Source organism: Myxocyprinus asiaticus, chromosome 38, assembly GCF_019703515.2.
Source record: "Myxocyprinus asiaticus isolate MX2 ecotype Aquarium Trade chromosome 38, UBuf_Myxa_2, whole genome shotgun sequence".
NCBI classification, from domain to species: Eukaryota; Metazoa; Chordata; class Actinopteri; order Cypriniformes; family Catostomidae; genus Myxocyprinus; species Myxocyprinus asiaticus.
This window is the reverse complement of record NC_059381.1, coordinates 5,154,046-5,167,973: the sequence shown is the minus strand read 5'-3', so window position 1 is coordinate 5,167,973 and position 13,928 is coordinate 5,154,046. Positions and strand designations below refer to the sequence as shown.

Here is a 13,928-nt window from a genome sequence, read left to right as displayed (position 1 = left end):
TGCAGATTGACGGTCTCAGACGCAGAGGCAACTGAGGTTGATCCTCCGCCACTCAGATTGAGGCAAGTCACTACGCCACCACAAGGACCTAGAGCGCATTGGGAATTGGGTATTCCAACCCCCCCCCCCCCAAAAAAAAGCAACTCACCATAAACAAATTAAATGAGGGCAAAATGTCAAACACCACCACAACCTCAATCTTCTAAATCAAAATAAATGTTGCACATACAAATCTATTTGGACTTAAATAACTACAGGAACAGCTTCTGGGTCGTAGGGTTTATTAACACAGAATTAAGTTAGCAACACTTTACAAATCATGAAGAATGACATTTCACACAATATTAGGTGGTCATGTGACATGTTTAAAGGACTTGATAATAACTATCAGTCTCTGCTTATGTTCCCAGGACAATCCAGTTTGAAGTTGAAACACAGCAAGAGCCAGTGGACAATCCAACGGGGTCACATCAGGAAATGGGATGATGGTAGAAGGAAAACTCCTCTAGTTGCACTGAAGCCATGTTTATTCCTCTTCCTTCTCTTCGTAATTGTGTTTGATGTGTTTCCAAAGTTTCTAGAGTGAACAAATAAAGGCAAAGCATTAGATCACACCAAAAAAGTGTATAGAGCACATCATAGACATTTAACCCTTGTGCGTCAATTAAAAAAAGTTACTCAGAGGTCCTTAGTGGACAAAAATGTCTGTCAAAAAATGCCATAATAATTATATATTATAATTAATTTTTTAACCAACATCAGTCCTGAACATAACTACCAAATATTAATTAATCTGCAGGATTTTAACCCTTTAAATGCCAGTTTGTTTACATAACACCACTGTTGTTGTTTTTTACACACAAACACACACACACACACACACACACACACACACAAAACACACTCTGACATCCGTACCAACACACCCACACAATTTTAGCTGCATCATTTATTCAATTGGCCTGCAGTGCTCTATAATACAGCAAACAGAACAAAATAGGAAAAAAGCATGTATTTGCTCCATAGGCTAAACATGAGAAATTGCGGCATCTGGTGGAAAATTTTAAAAACATAAATTTTAAAGCCAGGGCTCTGGAATGAAAGCATAATATCATAGAATTCATGATTTTATGCTTTAATGGCACTGCGATCAAATATTGCAGTTTGAACGGGTTTCAATGGGGACATTTTTGTCCTGAAGGTCCTGAGTGTAACTATTTTGTATACACAGTGTATTATAGATGTATTATAGGAACTGAGGTTGAAATATCAAAATTCCCCCAAAAATACACACTTTTGGCAAAATGTATGCCGTTGGCATTAACACAGCCAAAATTATCGAAAAAATGAAAAAAGACAAAAATGTCCCGAAGGTCGCACAAGGGTTAAAAATCTATAAACAAATATATTTTACAAACTGTACTTATATTAGACAGGTACACCAGATCTAGGCTATATAAATGATTTGAGCCCAATACCTGCAATGCATTGACTTCACTGCAATTACAGTATTGGGTAACACTAGCCTATAATATCTGTCTATAAGATGTACTGCTTATAAGCACATTCTGGAACGATCTTTATTAATATATAACAATCTATTATGTTCAGGTTTATATGATTATGACATTGGATATTTATCAAGGTCAGTCTACTGGTGGGTCATGAACAAATTACCTTAAGTTAATCATAAAAGAAACTTACCCCCCGATTTATGTTATCAAATATCGCATCTCCGCCCTGGTCAAACACTCGCTCGAAGAAAACGGCTCCCACCATAATGGTTATGGCGAAAGTTGAGGTTCTTCTGAACAGCAGATTGTAGACACTCTTAGCTAGCGCCATGATGGTCGATGGAGTCTTCCGGAAGAAGGGGCGGGACGTTGAGCTGTCAATCAAACACTGGAACAATGGGATAACGCCAATAAAATCGTTTGAGATTATTTATTTTTTCCGACTTTAGCATAGGTTTTATCCAGCAAAATTATATTTTAAAAGGTTTTGAAAATATCTAGAGACAAGTTGCACTTTCTGTGATGCACCAAATTAATCTGCACTTTACACTTTACAACTTTATTATTTTTATTAAAGGTGTTTTCAGTAATATTTGTATCTTGGACTTACACTGACACCTAGCGGCTTGGATGCAGCATCATTTAAAATTAATAGTTTTCAGTTTCAGATGCCATTGTAGAAATTTACTATTCACAGTCAGCAATTATTACTTTAACCAATGAGTAAAAGTGTCAAATAGCAGGACGGTTACTGAGATTAAGCGAGTAGTATTCGGCTGGTCATGTGATTCTAACATGGCCGCCCCCATGTGCGGACCCTCTCCATGTAGAATAAAACAGCTTTTATAAGGTTTCTGATATGACTGGAGTCTTCATTTTAATGTGAGTGCTCATGATTTCCTACGTATATTGCAAAATTACAATTCCTGTCTTTAGGAGTTAAAATTTTTAATAATGAAAAAATTACTAGTGCACGTTTAAGGATGTTCTATTTTTTTTTACACACACATACACACACACACACACACACACACACACACATATATAAATTTCACATTCACAGAATTGGATTTAGTAATCAAAAGCTCCTATTTGTTGTTTTTGAAAAAGAAATCAAGCATTACATCCAAACTCGGTCATCTTCAAAGAACATCAAAGCTCTTAAAACCATAAACCTGTGCTTCCTATAGGAATTATTTTTTGTAAGTGCTGATACATATGGAGGGCCAAATTACTCGAAATTAAATTAGTGATATAAATATTGAAATAAATAATTTAATGCATAACTGTTAAAAAATGAGAAAAATAAATTAATCATTAAATTACTAAATAAATCAAAACATTTAGCTTGTAATTAATGTAATCACTAGTTTGCCTGTATTTTTACCTTTTAGTATTATCTTTTGTGTTGATTTTTCATGGCTACAATGAAACTGGATGCATACTTCTGTTACAATGAAATACAAGGGGCATTTATTGATTTACAGTGGTGGCCAAAAATATTCGCACCATTGGTAAATATGAGCAAAGAAGGCTGTGAAAAAGAAATCTGCATTGTTTATCCTTTTGATCTTTCATTCAAAAAATTCACAAAAATCTAACCTTTAATTGAAGTAAAACAATTGAAACAGGGGAAATATCTCATTATTTATGTACCTCCAAAATTATTGGCACCCCTAGAAATTCTTATGAGTAAAATATATCCCCATTCATATTTAACATTTTTAGTACACCTGGGTGACTAGGAACATAAAGTTGTTCAGCCATGACTTCCTGTTTCACAAGGGTATAAATATGAGGTAAGACAGGCCAAATTCCCTTAGTCATCCATCACAATGGGTTAGACTAAAGAATATAGTTCTGATGTGTAGCAAAAGGTTGTTGAGCTTCACAAAATGGAAAGTGGCTATAAGAAAATAGCTAAAGCATTGAAAATGCCCATTTCCACCATCAGGGCAATAATTAACAAGTTCCAATTAACTGGATATCTTAAGAATCGGCCTAGAAGAGGATGCGTGTCTATATTGTCTCCGCGCACGGTGAGGATGGTTCGAGTGGCCAAAAATTCTCCAAAGAATCATAGCTGGAGAAATTATTTGGGTCATGGGGTCAGAAAGTCTCCAAAACTACAATCAGACATCACCTACACAAGTTGTTTGGGAGGTTTCAAGAAAAAAAGCCTCTGCTCTCATCAAACAACAAACTCAAACATCTTCAGTTTGCCAGACACTACTGGAACTTCAAGTGGGACCGGATTCTATGGCCAGATGAAACAAAAGAGCTTTTTGGCAACAAACACCAGAGATGGGTTTAGCACACACAGAGAGGTACCCATATGGAAAAGTACCCAATGCCCACGGTTAAATGTGGTGGTGGATCTTTAATGTTGTGGGGCTGTTTTTATTGTCAGAGGTCCTGGACATCTTGTTCGGATACATGGCATCATGGACTCTATCAAATACCAACAGATAAATAAATCTAAACTTGACAGCCTTTGCCAGAAAGCTTAAAATGGGTACTGGTTGGATCTTCCAGCAGGACAATGATCCAAAACACATATCAAAATCAACACAAAAATGGTTCACTGACCACAAAATCAAGGTTCTGCCATGGCATCCCAGTCCCCTGACCTGAACTCCATGTGGGGTGAACTGAAGAGGAGAGTCCACCAACATGAACCTCTGAATTTGAAGGATCTGGAGAGATTCTGTATGGAGGAATGATCTCAGATTCCTTGCTATGTCTTCTCCAACCTCATTAGGCATTATAGGAGAAGACTGAGAGTTGTTATCTTGGCAAAGGGAGGTTGCAAAAAGTATTGAATAAAAAGGTGCCAATATTTGTGGCCAATGCGTTTTGGAGACAAATATTTATTTAATAATGAGATATTTCCCCTGTTTCAATTGTTTTACTTCAATTAAAGGTTAGATTTTTTTTCACAGCATTCTTTGCTCATATTTACCAAGGGTGCCAATATTTTTGGCCATCACTGTATTTAGTGATTTCATGATCAATTTAATGATTTTATAGTTTTTATTATTATTATTTATTATTAAGTATTTACTTATTTACATATTTATTTAATGATTTAATTTTGAGTAATTAGGTCCTCCATACATAATATTTATGAACAAAACATTATACCTGGTGCCTTTCTCTTTTTCTTTTCTTTTATTCCCTATTATACAATATTTAATGTAAGTTTGTATACTTGTTTATTTTCTGTTCCACCCTGGCAATAAAAAATAAATAAAATAAATAAATAAAACGATAATAGGCCTAATAATCAGACAGTGTATCCTTCACAAAATAGTAAATATACAATTTACTCTGATATGAACATGAATAATATATTTTTATTAATACATCTTTAGTAAAACTTAATAGTAATAATATATAATCTTTTTTGCAAGGCATACAGAAAATCAAAAACATATTATAACTAACAAAGGTATATAAATAAAAAGGTATCTTTTCTGACATACAAATTATTTCCCTCGTGTATAAACTTATTTTATTTTATTTTTTTAATTATTTAAAAAAAAAATGTTTTTTAAATAAAATATGTTTTGGCACATTGTTAGAAACTGACCAGAGTAATAAATAAATCATAAAGCATCTTCAAATCAATTAAAAAAAAAACGTAAAATATTTTTTTAAAGGACATAACCGTTCTAAAAGGGTTAATAGTTTTAAAATGTCATCAATTATCGAGAAGTACATTTATCACAGAGATATGTCGAAAGCTTCGAATGATTGACATTAAACTATTTGTAACAAATATGTTATTTTACTTCTAAGTAATCTACATTACACACTACACACTTTTCAAACCTACATTGAAGTAATTACGCCCATTAAACTCCCCTTTTAAAGGGTAATGGAATATTCCAGCACCCCTCCTTTGCCCATTTAGTTCCGTCCGAAATCCGGTAGATTTTCCCACGTGACCGCTGTTACTTCCTTTCTAGTGGCAGCCATCGAGAAAAATGGTGAGCGTTTTACCGAAACAGAACAATCTTATGCAATCCGGACGATTTAACATGTCAGAAGCCTCTACTAATAAGTTTTAAATTCACCTCGATTTGTACGCTAATGTTTGAGCACGATATTTTTAACGACGATGTCGAAATGAAGTGAAATTTATACGATTAAATGTTCCATTCACGACTGCTTATACCCGAGTGAAGCCAAGGGGTGGTTTGAGCCATGTAGCTTAGCACACGGTTTCACAGCTTTAAAATGACAACAATTATAACGCAAAGTTATATACATTTATGTAGTAAATGGAATGTTTTAGGATAGTATGGTCTGTAGCAGCCAACTGCTGTTAGACTTGAATGACAAAGGTTTGTTTGACAATCTAGATAGTTAAGTTAATGCATGAGCAGACATGCGTGTCTATACAGCTATATCTTATCAGCCCATGCTATTTGCCTGTAATTGTACGAGAATAGATGGAAAAAAAAATTTTTTATGCTGTTTAGACATATTGTACAAGAAACAGTTCTGTATTGGAATGTTGCTTTGGCACAGTGTGTGTTATTGAAATGCTTGAGGAATATGGTGGGATGAAATGATTCCACACTAATGGCTCATTTGTGTGTTGCAGGCAAAGATCAAGGCCAGAGATCTGCGTGGAAAGAAAAAGGAGGAGCTGCTGAAACAGCTGGATGATCTGAAGGTGGAACTTTCCCAGCTCCGGGTCGCCAAGGTTACTGGTGGTGCTGCCTCCAAGCTGTCGAAGATGTGAGTGCTGGGATGGGGTCAGTGGTGTTACTGTGTTCACCAGAGTGTTCAGTGGTTCGAATTATGTAGAATTCTGAATTCAAAGCGTTGTTTTCCTTTGATCACTGAATCTGTGAGTAGACTGCTCCTTCCCACCAATTTTGTCACTTTTTGTAACCACTTATATAGGAATTCACTGATATATCGGCGGCCAATATTTAACGGCCAATTTATTGATCAAATAAAATTCATTGGTTGCAAGCAAAACGCTGATATATTAGTAACACCCTTTGAAATTTTTTTATGAATTAATGCACAGACCAGAAATAATAGTCACAATATGTCGAAGCGTTGGCACTGGTGCATCCCTGTTAGAGCAGTTTAACCCTTTATGCTCGGATGGGCCTGTTGATGAAAAAATTATCAAAATATTTATAACTGCAGTCTTGACCAACACAATAGGTATGGTTTTGAAGCTTAGAAGGTCTACTTTACAATGCATGTAGGCATTGTGACCAAAACTGAACAAGTGTTTTGAAATTTGCAGACAAATCAGAAGTGTTCTGTATTGATAATTTATTTGATTTTGCACTGTACATGTTGTAATCAGTAAAAACATCAAATTGATCAAATAGCCATGTGTCATATGGTTTTGGAAAGCTCTCAAAGAGTAGAATACAACCGATCTTTGTTTTACTGACAAAAATACAGCGGGTTATAGCCAAGTATGTCTTTGATACGTTACATGAAAACGTGTTTCTTATGAGCTGCGTTTTCGCTTATAACTTTACGAAAAATACACGGAACATAAAAGACATTACTTGGAGGGGATTTCTGTTAAAACGAGCTCACACAGAACACAATCGGATGTATAGATCATTAGATAATCCAAATGAAGCACAATGCGTGCACAGCACAATGTGCTATCTGGCTAAAAACACGTTAGCTTTCCTGGATTAGATGACTTCATTGGAAACGATGTAGTACGTTTTCTAGCATCATGAAATGTAAAAGCAATCGTATTATTCAGATTTATATCGCTGCAACCAGAGGTGAAAGTCATCCAAATATGGGCCGAGAGGATTGTTCACTAATTATATATGACCACCACTAGGTGGCGGCAAGTACACCGAATGAGATTGCATTACTCATGCCGGCATGCTTTGGAAAGAGAGCATACCTTTAGTCTTTGAGCACTTTTACATGCACACCAATATGCTGATTACTCTAAAATCAGCTTATTTAAATAAATCTGTCAAGGCAAGTAATCCGCGTTTTCATGACATCTGAAGATTGCGTTATTCTCTGCTTTTGATTTCAAACCGTGAATAGGCATGCGCTCAACACATGCACACATTGTTTATGGCCTTTACGCCGATAAAGGAACACGGTATATTGCGTTTACATGACCGTACGTGTTTTTTAATTTGTTTGGAGAGGCTTTTTTCAGTCAAATTTATTGAGCCCACAGACTACTCAATCACAAAAACAAACAAATATGCAACAATCAAAAGTAACGTTGCAATATGGAATTGAGTACATGTTTGTGTGGGTTTCCATAAAATTACTTAATTTTACATTTGTTAATGAAAAAGTTAACTTCCTTAAGGCTCGGCAATATGCAAAAAATATTTTGATGATAATCGCCTTAAAAAATATCGTGATACCCAATTATATCGTCAACACCCCTGCCCAGGGTCAGTGAATGTTTTTGCTTTATTGATTTTGCTTTAAAATTTAATTTATTGAAACACAAAAAACTTAAGACATTTATAAATTCAAATTGCACTTTATACTAAATGAAAAATGCAGTTAAAATAATGAAGTGATCAAAAAATCTTATATAACCATCTCCCCAAATCCAAACATTTACCGTCTCCAATGGCCCTACATGCCCATTTGTACAAAAAGACAATTATAAATTTAAAGATGTTAATAATCATAATAAAAAAAAAGCCTAAAATTCCCTTGTGTTCCCAAAATAATGCTGCCAAATGTGTGTTCTTATCGAATGTGTTTGTATTGCGTTTTGGTTAAACAGTTAATGCTGCCCAAAATAAAATAAAACTCAATTTTATTATTTTGATTTTATCACTTTCGTCTTCGTTTCTTTAATAGAAAGATGTATATATTACTCAACCTGCAGAGTTGCGTTCACAGTGTGTAAGAGTGAACTGCTCCGTGGAAATAAAGTGAACTAAACTCACAGCACCTCCTGAGATGATTGGAGATCATTTGCTGCATCCTCATAGACAACATTATTCTTGCAAACAATTTGCAGACGAATGAAAGAGAAAAGGGAGTGATAACTCTTTACATGCGTGTGTTCCACAAGACAGGGTCCCGCTGCTCGCCTCTGAATAAACAGCATCAGACACGAGCATTGACGGCGTTTCTTTTGACTGTTTTTATATAAAGTTTTTTTTCAAGCTCTTGTCTTGTCTAACATCATGTGTCACTCAGACGTCTTACAGGTCACCCGCCTGTTGCGGGTAGATGAGCAAAAATACTCGTGCATGAAATGCCTGCATTTGGTTCTTAAAAATATCACGCGTTTCTTCAAACACGAGTCTTTGTGTCTAATTTCTTGTCACATATCACTCCGAGACATCTTACAGGTTGCCCTCCACAGTGGCTGGTAAATCAGCAAAATTACCCGCCACTGCGTGAAAAATCCACATTGGTGGGGTGTTAATTTGAAACCTTGTAGAAAGCCGGTAGAAAGGAAATCAAAACAGTGTCATTGACTTCAAGCTTTGCAATCACACCCACACTTTCTGCAGGAAAGTGATCTCTAGAAAGTTTTAAACGATCATGTGTTGGTGAATGGTGAGACACCTGGTGAGCCACTTTATTTTTAACAAAGTGCCACAGGTTCCCGACCACTGGGTTAATGTTTATTTCCTTGTTTTTCAGCCGCGTTGTCCGCAAGTCCATCGCCAGAGTTCTCACAGTTATCAACCAGACACAGAAGGAGAATTTGAGGAAATTCTACAAGGTCAGTTTAATGCTACCTAAATACCTATGCAATTCAATTATTTTCATTGCTGAAAATAACTTGAACTTCACCCAGTTTACCAAGGATGTTTTCATAAAGATTAATATCTAGGCTGAGACTAGTTTTTTGACTGCGCCGGTCAAAGTCTTAATTGTCAATGGATTTCCAAACACCAGCCGTCAGTCAGTCAGGTGGATGCATTTTGTAGTGAAGCCTTTCAGAAGGTTTATGAAGAGACTTCTCTCTGCTACATTGCACTGCTGTTGATAGTACTGATTCAGTCATTCAGGAATCAGTCATTTGGTCTATAGAATTATTTTACAGTTCTAGTGATATTTCATGTTTGAAATGATGCTGCAGTGGTCAGGGGTGTTTAAAGTACAAACATTGCTGTAATGCAGATGTGTGTGTATATCTGCATTTAGACACCTAGCAAGACGAACACCCAGCACTCCTCCTGCTGAAGTGGAGCTAGTGTGAATACTCTCTTGCTATAGAAATATGACTGCTCATTGCAGAGTCTTTAAATGACACTCATCTGCTGTGGGGAGCCGACACAATTTATAGTTCTGGTAATTTTATGAATTAGTTCTTGCACACAGATTAACTGTAGTCCAGTACTAGAAGGGATTTTAGTGGAGACCACAGTTAGCACTTTGATCTAGGTGTTAAAGTGTTGAAGGATTTGACACTGTAGCCAATGGCATGTACTCTGTCTGCAAATTAATCTTGTCGTATTTTCATTAGGCCCATTTGTGTCAAACATCACAATTCCTGATCTCATCTCTGAATATGCTCTTATTGTGAATTAAGCTGCTGTTGGAGTTTCTTTAGAGTTAAATCACTACACTTCCTGTTGGCCATTTCTGGCTGCTTCCTGAACATCTAGTAAATTCAAATTTTTTTTTTTTTTTTTTTTTTTTTTTTCCAGGGAAAGAAGTACAAGCCTTTGGACCTGAGGCCCAAGAAGACCCGTGCCATCCGTCGTCAGCTGACAAGTCACGAGCAGAACCTGATGACCAAGAAGATGCAGAGGAGGTCTCGCCTCTACTCCATTCGCAAATTTGCCGTCAAGGCTTAAGAAGGCTGTACTGTTTTTTTTTTCACTGAAAATAAACGCCCCACCCTGGAATTAAGATGCATTCTGAGTCTGTGTATCTGTCTGATGCAGAAATCTGTGGTCTTGGGGACTTGGAGAAGAGACCTCACGATAAAATTCTCTTAACTAAATGAATCATTTTGTTTCCTGGTTCGAGTGCAAATTTAACACTCCCTTTAAGTCTTAAAGGGATAGTTCACCCAGAAATGAAAATTCTCATCTACTCATGCCATCACAGATGTGTATAGGGCTGGGTATCATCTGGCACCTCACGATAAGCATTGCAATACACGTTATGATTCGATGTATTGCAATTCATCACAATATCATTTAATTTGATTACAAAATTTCAATTCCAATTCTTTTGGGTGTATTTCAGTTATACCTTGATGTCCGAAGAGCATGTAGCTCAAAACATGTTTTTATCTCTTGGTGAGCTCATTAAATTGATTTGGAAGTAACAGTGTGCCAACTTTGTGTTTACATGATATGAATACACATATTTAGATATTAATTATAGATACAATATGAGAAATATAGCAATATGGATATTTGTATTGACACAGCCCTGATGTGAATGACTTCTGATCACAAAGATTTTTTAGAAGAATATCTCAGTTCTGTATGTCCATACAATGCAAGTGAATGGTGGCCAGAACTTTGAAGGGCCAAAAAGCACAAAGGTGGTATAAAAGTAATCCATAATATTCCAGTGGTTAAATTCAAGTCTTCAGTCTTTATATGATAGGTGTGGGTGAGAAACATCACTATTTAGTCCTTTTTTACTTTAAATCTCCTTTTTCAAACATTTTTGGTCATATGCGTTTGTGTACATTTCCATCTACTGGGCAGGGAGGAGAATTTATAGTAAAAGGGCTTAAATATTGGTCCGTTTCTCATCCACACCTATCAAATTGCTACTGAAGACATATTTAACCATGAGTTGTATGGATTATTTTTATGGTATATTTATGTGTTTTTTGTAGCTTCAAAGTTCTGGCCACCATTCATGTCCATTGTATGGACTACAGATCTGAAATATTCATCTAAAAAGCTTTGTCCTGCTGAAGAAAGTCATACACATCTGGTATGGCATGAGGGTGAGAAAATTAAGAGAATTTTCATTTTTGGGTGAATGGTCTCCTAAAATTTTGTATATCTACACCATCGGCAGAGTTGCTACTATCTGTTGTTCACATTAGAACAGGGATTGTAATTCAAAAGTGTGGGTTTTAGCTGTTCAACTTCACTGGAACTTAAAGTGTACCTGCCTGTAATATGTATACGTGAGTAGAGTGCAAAATAGGGCTTGAAACTAGTCAAATATGTTGTTCCTTTGCCAACGGGTCAATGTGCGTAGGTGCTTAACACAAACTAAGTGCAGTCCTATCTACAGTTGAAGTTAGAAGTTTACATACACTTAGGTTGAAGTCATTAAAACAAAATTTTTAACCATTCCACAGATTTAATATTAGCAAACTATAGTTTTGGCAAGTCGTTTAGGACCTCTACTTTGTGCACGACATGAGGAATTTTTCCAACAATTGTTTACAGACATATTGTTTCACTTTTAATTGACTATATCACAATTCCAGTGGGTCACAAGTTTACGTACACTAATACTGTGCCTTTAAGCAGCTTGGAAAATTCCAGAAAATGTCAAGCCTTCAGGCAATTAGCTTCTCATAGGAGGTGAACTGAATTGGAGGTGTACCTGTGGATGAATTTTAAGGCCTACCTTTAAACTCAGTGCATCTTTGCTTGACATCATAGGACAATCAAAAGAAATCAGCCAAGACCTCAGAAAAAAACTGGACCTCCACAAGTCTGGTTCATCCTTGGCACCAATTTCCAAATGCCTGAAGGTACCATGTTCATCTGTACAAACAATAGTACGCAAGTATAAACATCATGAGATCACGCAGCCATCATGCCGCTCAGGAAGGAGACATATTCTGTCTCCTAGAGATGAACATAGTTTTGTGTGAAAAGTGCAAATCAATCCCAGAACTACAGCAAAGGACCTTGTGAAGATGCTGGAGGAAACAGGTAGACAAGTATCTATATCCACAGTAAAACGAGTCCTATATTGACAACCTGAAAGGCTCCTCAGCAAGGAAGAAGCCACTGCTCCAAAACTGCCATAAAAAAGCCCGACTACAGTTTGCAAGTGCACATGGGGACAAAGATCTTTTTGGAGAAATGTCCTCTGGTCTAATGAAACAAAAATTGAACTGTTTGGCCAAAATGACCATCGTCATGTTTGGAGGAAAAAGGGTGAGGCTTGCAAGCCGAAGAACACCATCCCAACCGTGAAGCATGGTGGTGGCAGCATCATATTGTGGGGGTGCTTTGCTGCAGGAGGGACTGGTGCACTTCACAAAATAGATGGCATTATAAGGAAGGAAAATTATGTGGATATATTGAAGCAACATCTCAAGACATCAGCCAGGAATTTAAATCTTGGTCACAATTGGGTCTTCCAAATGGATAATGACCCCAAGCATGCCTCCTGTGTTGTGGTAAAATGGCTTAAGGACAACAAAGTCAAGGTATTGGAGTGGCCATCACAAAGCCCTGACTTCAATCCGATAGAAAATGTGTGGGCAGAACTGAAAGCGTGTTTGAGCAAGGAGGCCAACAAACCTGACTCAGTTACACCAGTTCTGTCTGGAGGAATGGGCCAAAAATCCAGCAACTTATTGTGAGGAGCTTGTGGAAGGCTACCCAAAACGTTTGACCCAAGTTAAACAATTTAAAGCAATGCTACTGTAAGGGAGGTTAGGATTAAGGAGGAAATGTCTGGCTTGAGTCCAACAGGGGTGTCTGTAAGAACACAGAGTCCAGTAGTGCAATTCCATTTGACCACTTTATTAGTCCATTAAAGCAGGCTGAACAAAGCAGATGAGAAGGGAGTACATAAAGTGTGGTTTATTTCTCATGAACACACTATAAACATCAGACAGCTCCAAAGTCTCTCAGTCTATTGTGCATCAATGCAGGCATTTATAAATCAGGACCCATTAGCACAATGCTGCAGTAACTGGTTAATCAACAGATGGCGTATACAAATCAATAAGCACCTAATTGGAAAGAAACTAGAACTAATGAGCAAATTAAATTAGAGCATATTAGTAAGGCAAACCAGGAAAATAATTATAAGCAATAACAAAAATAAAAGGAAATAATAATCTTTAATACAGCTACCAAATACAAACAAAGTGTATGTAAACTTCTGACCCACTGGGAATGTGAAGAAAGAAATAAAAGCTGAAATAAATCATTCTCTCTACTATTATTCTGATATTTCACATTCTTAAAATAAAATAGTGATCCTAACTGACCTAAGACAGGAAATGTTTTCTACTATTAAATATCAGGAATTGTGAAAAACTGAGTTTAAATGTATTTGGCTAAGGTGTATGTAAATTTCTGTCTTCAACTGTAAGCCGTTTTATACATTACCCTGTAGGTTTGCAAGTTTTACAACCCATTGTGACATTTCTGAAAATAGTTTAAACCAACAATAAATGTGAGATGGGGGCCTGGGTAGCTCAGTGAGTATTGACGCTGACTACCACCCCTGGAG

The 13,928-nt window shown here is 36.5% G+C and overlaps 2 protein-coding genes across 2 annotated transcripts; one reads left to right on the top strand and one right to left on the bottom strand.

The window, feature by feature from the left end:
- Positions 1–264: 264 nt before the first annotated feature.
- LOC127428791 (cytochrome b-c1 complex subunit 9) lies at positions 265–1,872 on the bottom strand. Its single transcript, XM_051677386.1, has 2 exons — positions 1,705–1,872; positions 265–577 (listed from the first exon to the last, which is right to left on the bottom strand). Exons 1-2 carry the CDS (start codon positions 1,843–1,845, stop codon positions 527–529), a joined length of 192 nt encoding a protein of 63 aa, XP_051533346.1. The 5' UTR covers positions 1,846–1,872; the 3' UTR covers positions 265–526.
- A 3,564-nt stretch (positions 1,873–5,436) lies between these two features.
- LOC127429059 (60S ribosomal protein L35-like) lies at positions 5,437–10,382 on the top strand. Its single transcript, XM_051677818.1, has 4 exons — positions 5,437–5,506; positions 6,127–6,263; positions 9,159–9,240; positions 10,172–10,382. The coding sequence occupies exons 1-4, from the start codon at positions 5,504–5,506 to the stop codon at positions 10,319–10,321; spliced, it is 372 nt and encodes a 123-aa protein (XP_051533778.1). The 5' UTR covers positions 5,437–5,503; the 3' UTR covers positions 10,322–10,382.
- The last annotated feature ends 3,546 nt before the right edge of the window (positions 10,383–13,928 follow it).

What these genes read in the sequence shown, in the direction of transcription:
- LOC127428791 (XM_051677386.1), bottom strand. Translation starts at nt 1,845, where the DNA reads ATGGCGCTAGCTAAGAGTGTCTACAATCTGCTGTTCAGAAGAACCTCA. An exon ending in TTGATAACATAAATCGGGGG is followed by an intron (nt 578 to 1,704) that starts GTAAGTTTCTTT and finishes TGTTCACTCTAG; the next exon opens with AAACTTTGGAAACACATCAA.
- LOC127429059 (XM_051677818.1), top strand. An exon ending in GCCTCCAAGCTGTCGAAGAT is followed by an intron (nt 6,264 to 9,158) that starts GTGAGTGCTGGG and finishes CTTGTTTTTCAG; the next exon opens with CCGCGTTGTCCGCAAGTCCA. An exon ending in ATTTGAGGAAATTCTACAAG is followed by an intron (nt 9,241 to 10,171) that starts GTCAGTTTAATG and finishes TTTTTTTTCCAG; the next exon opens with GGAAAGAAGTACAAGCCTTT.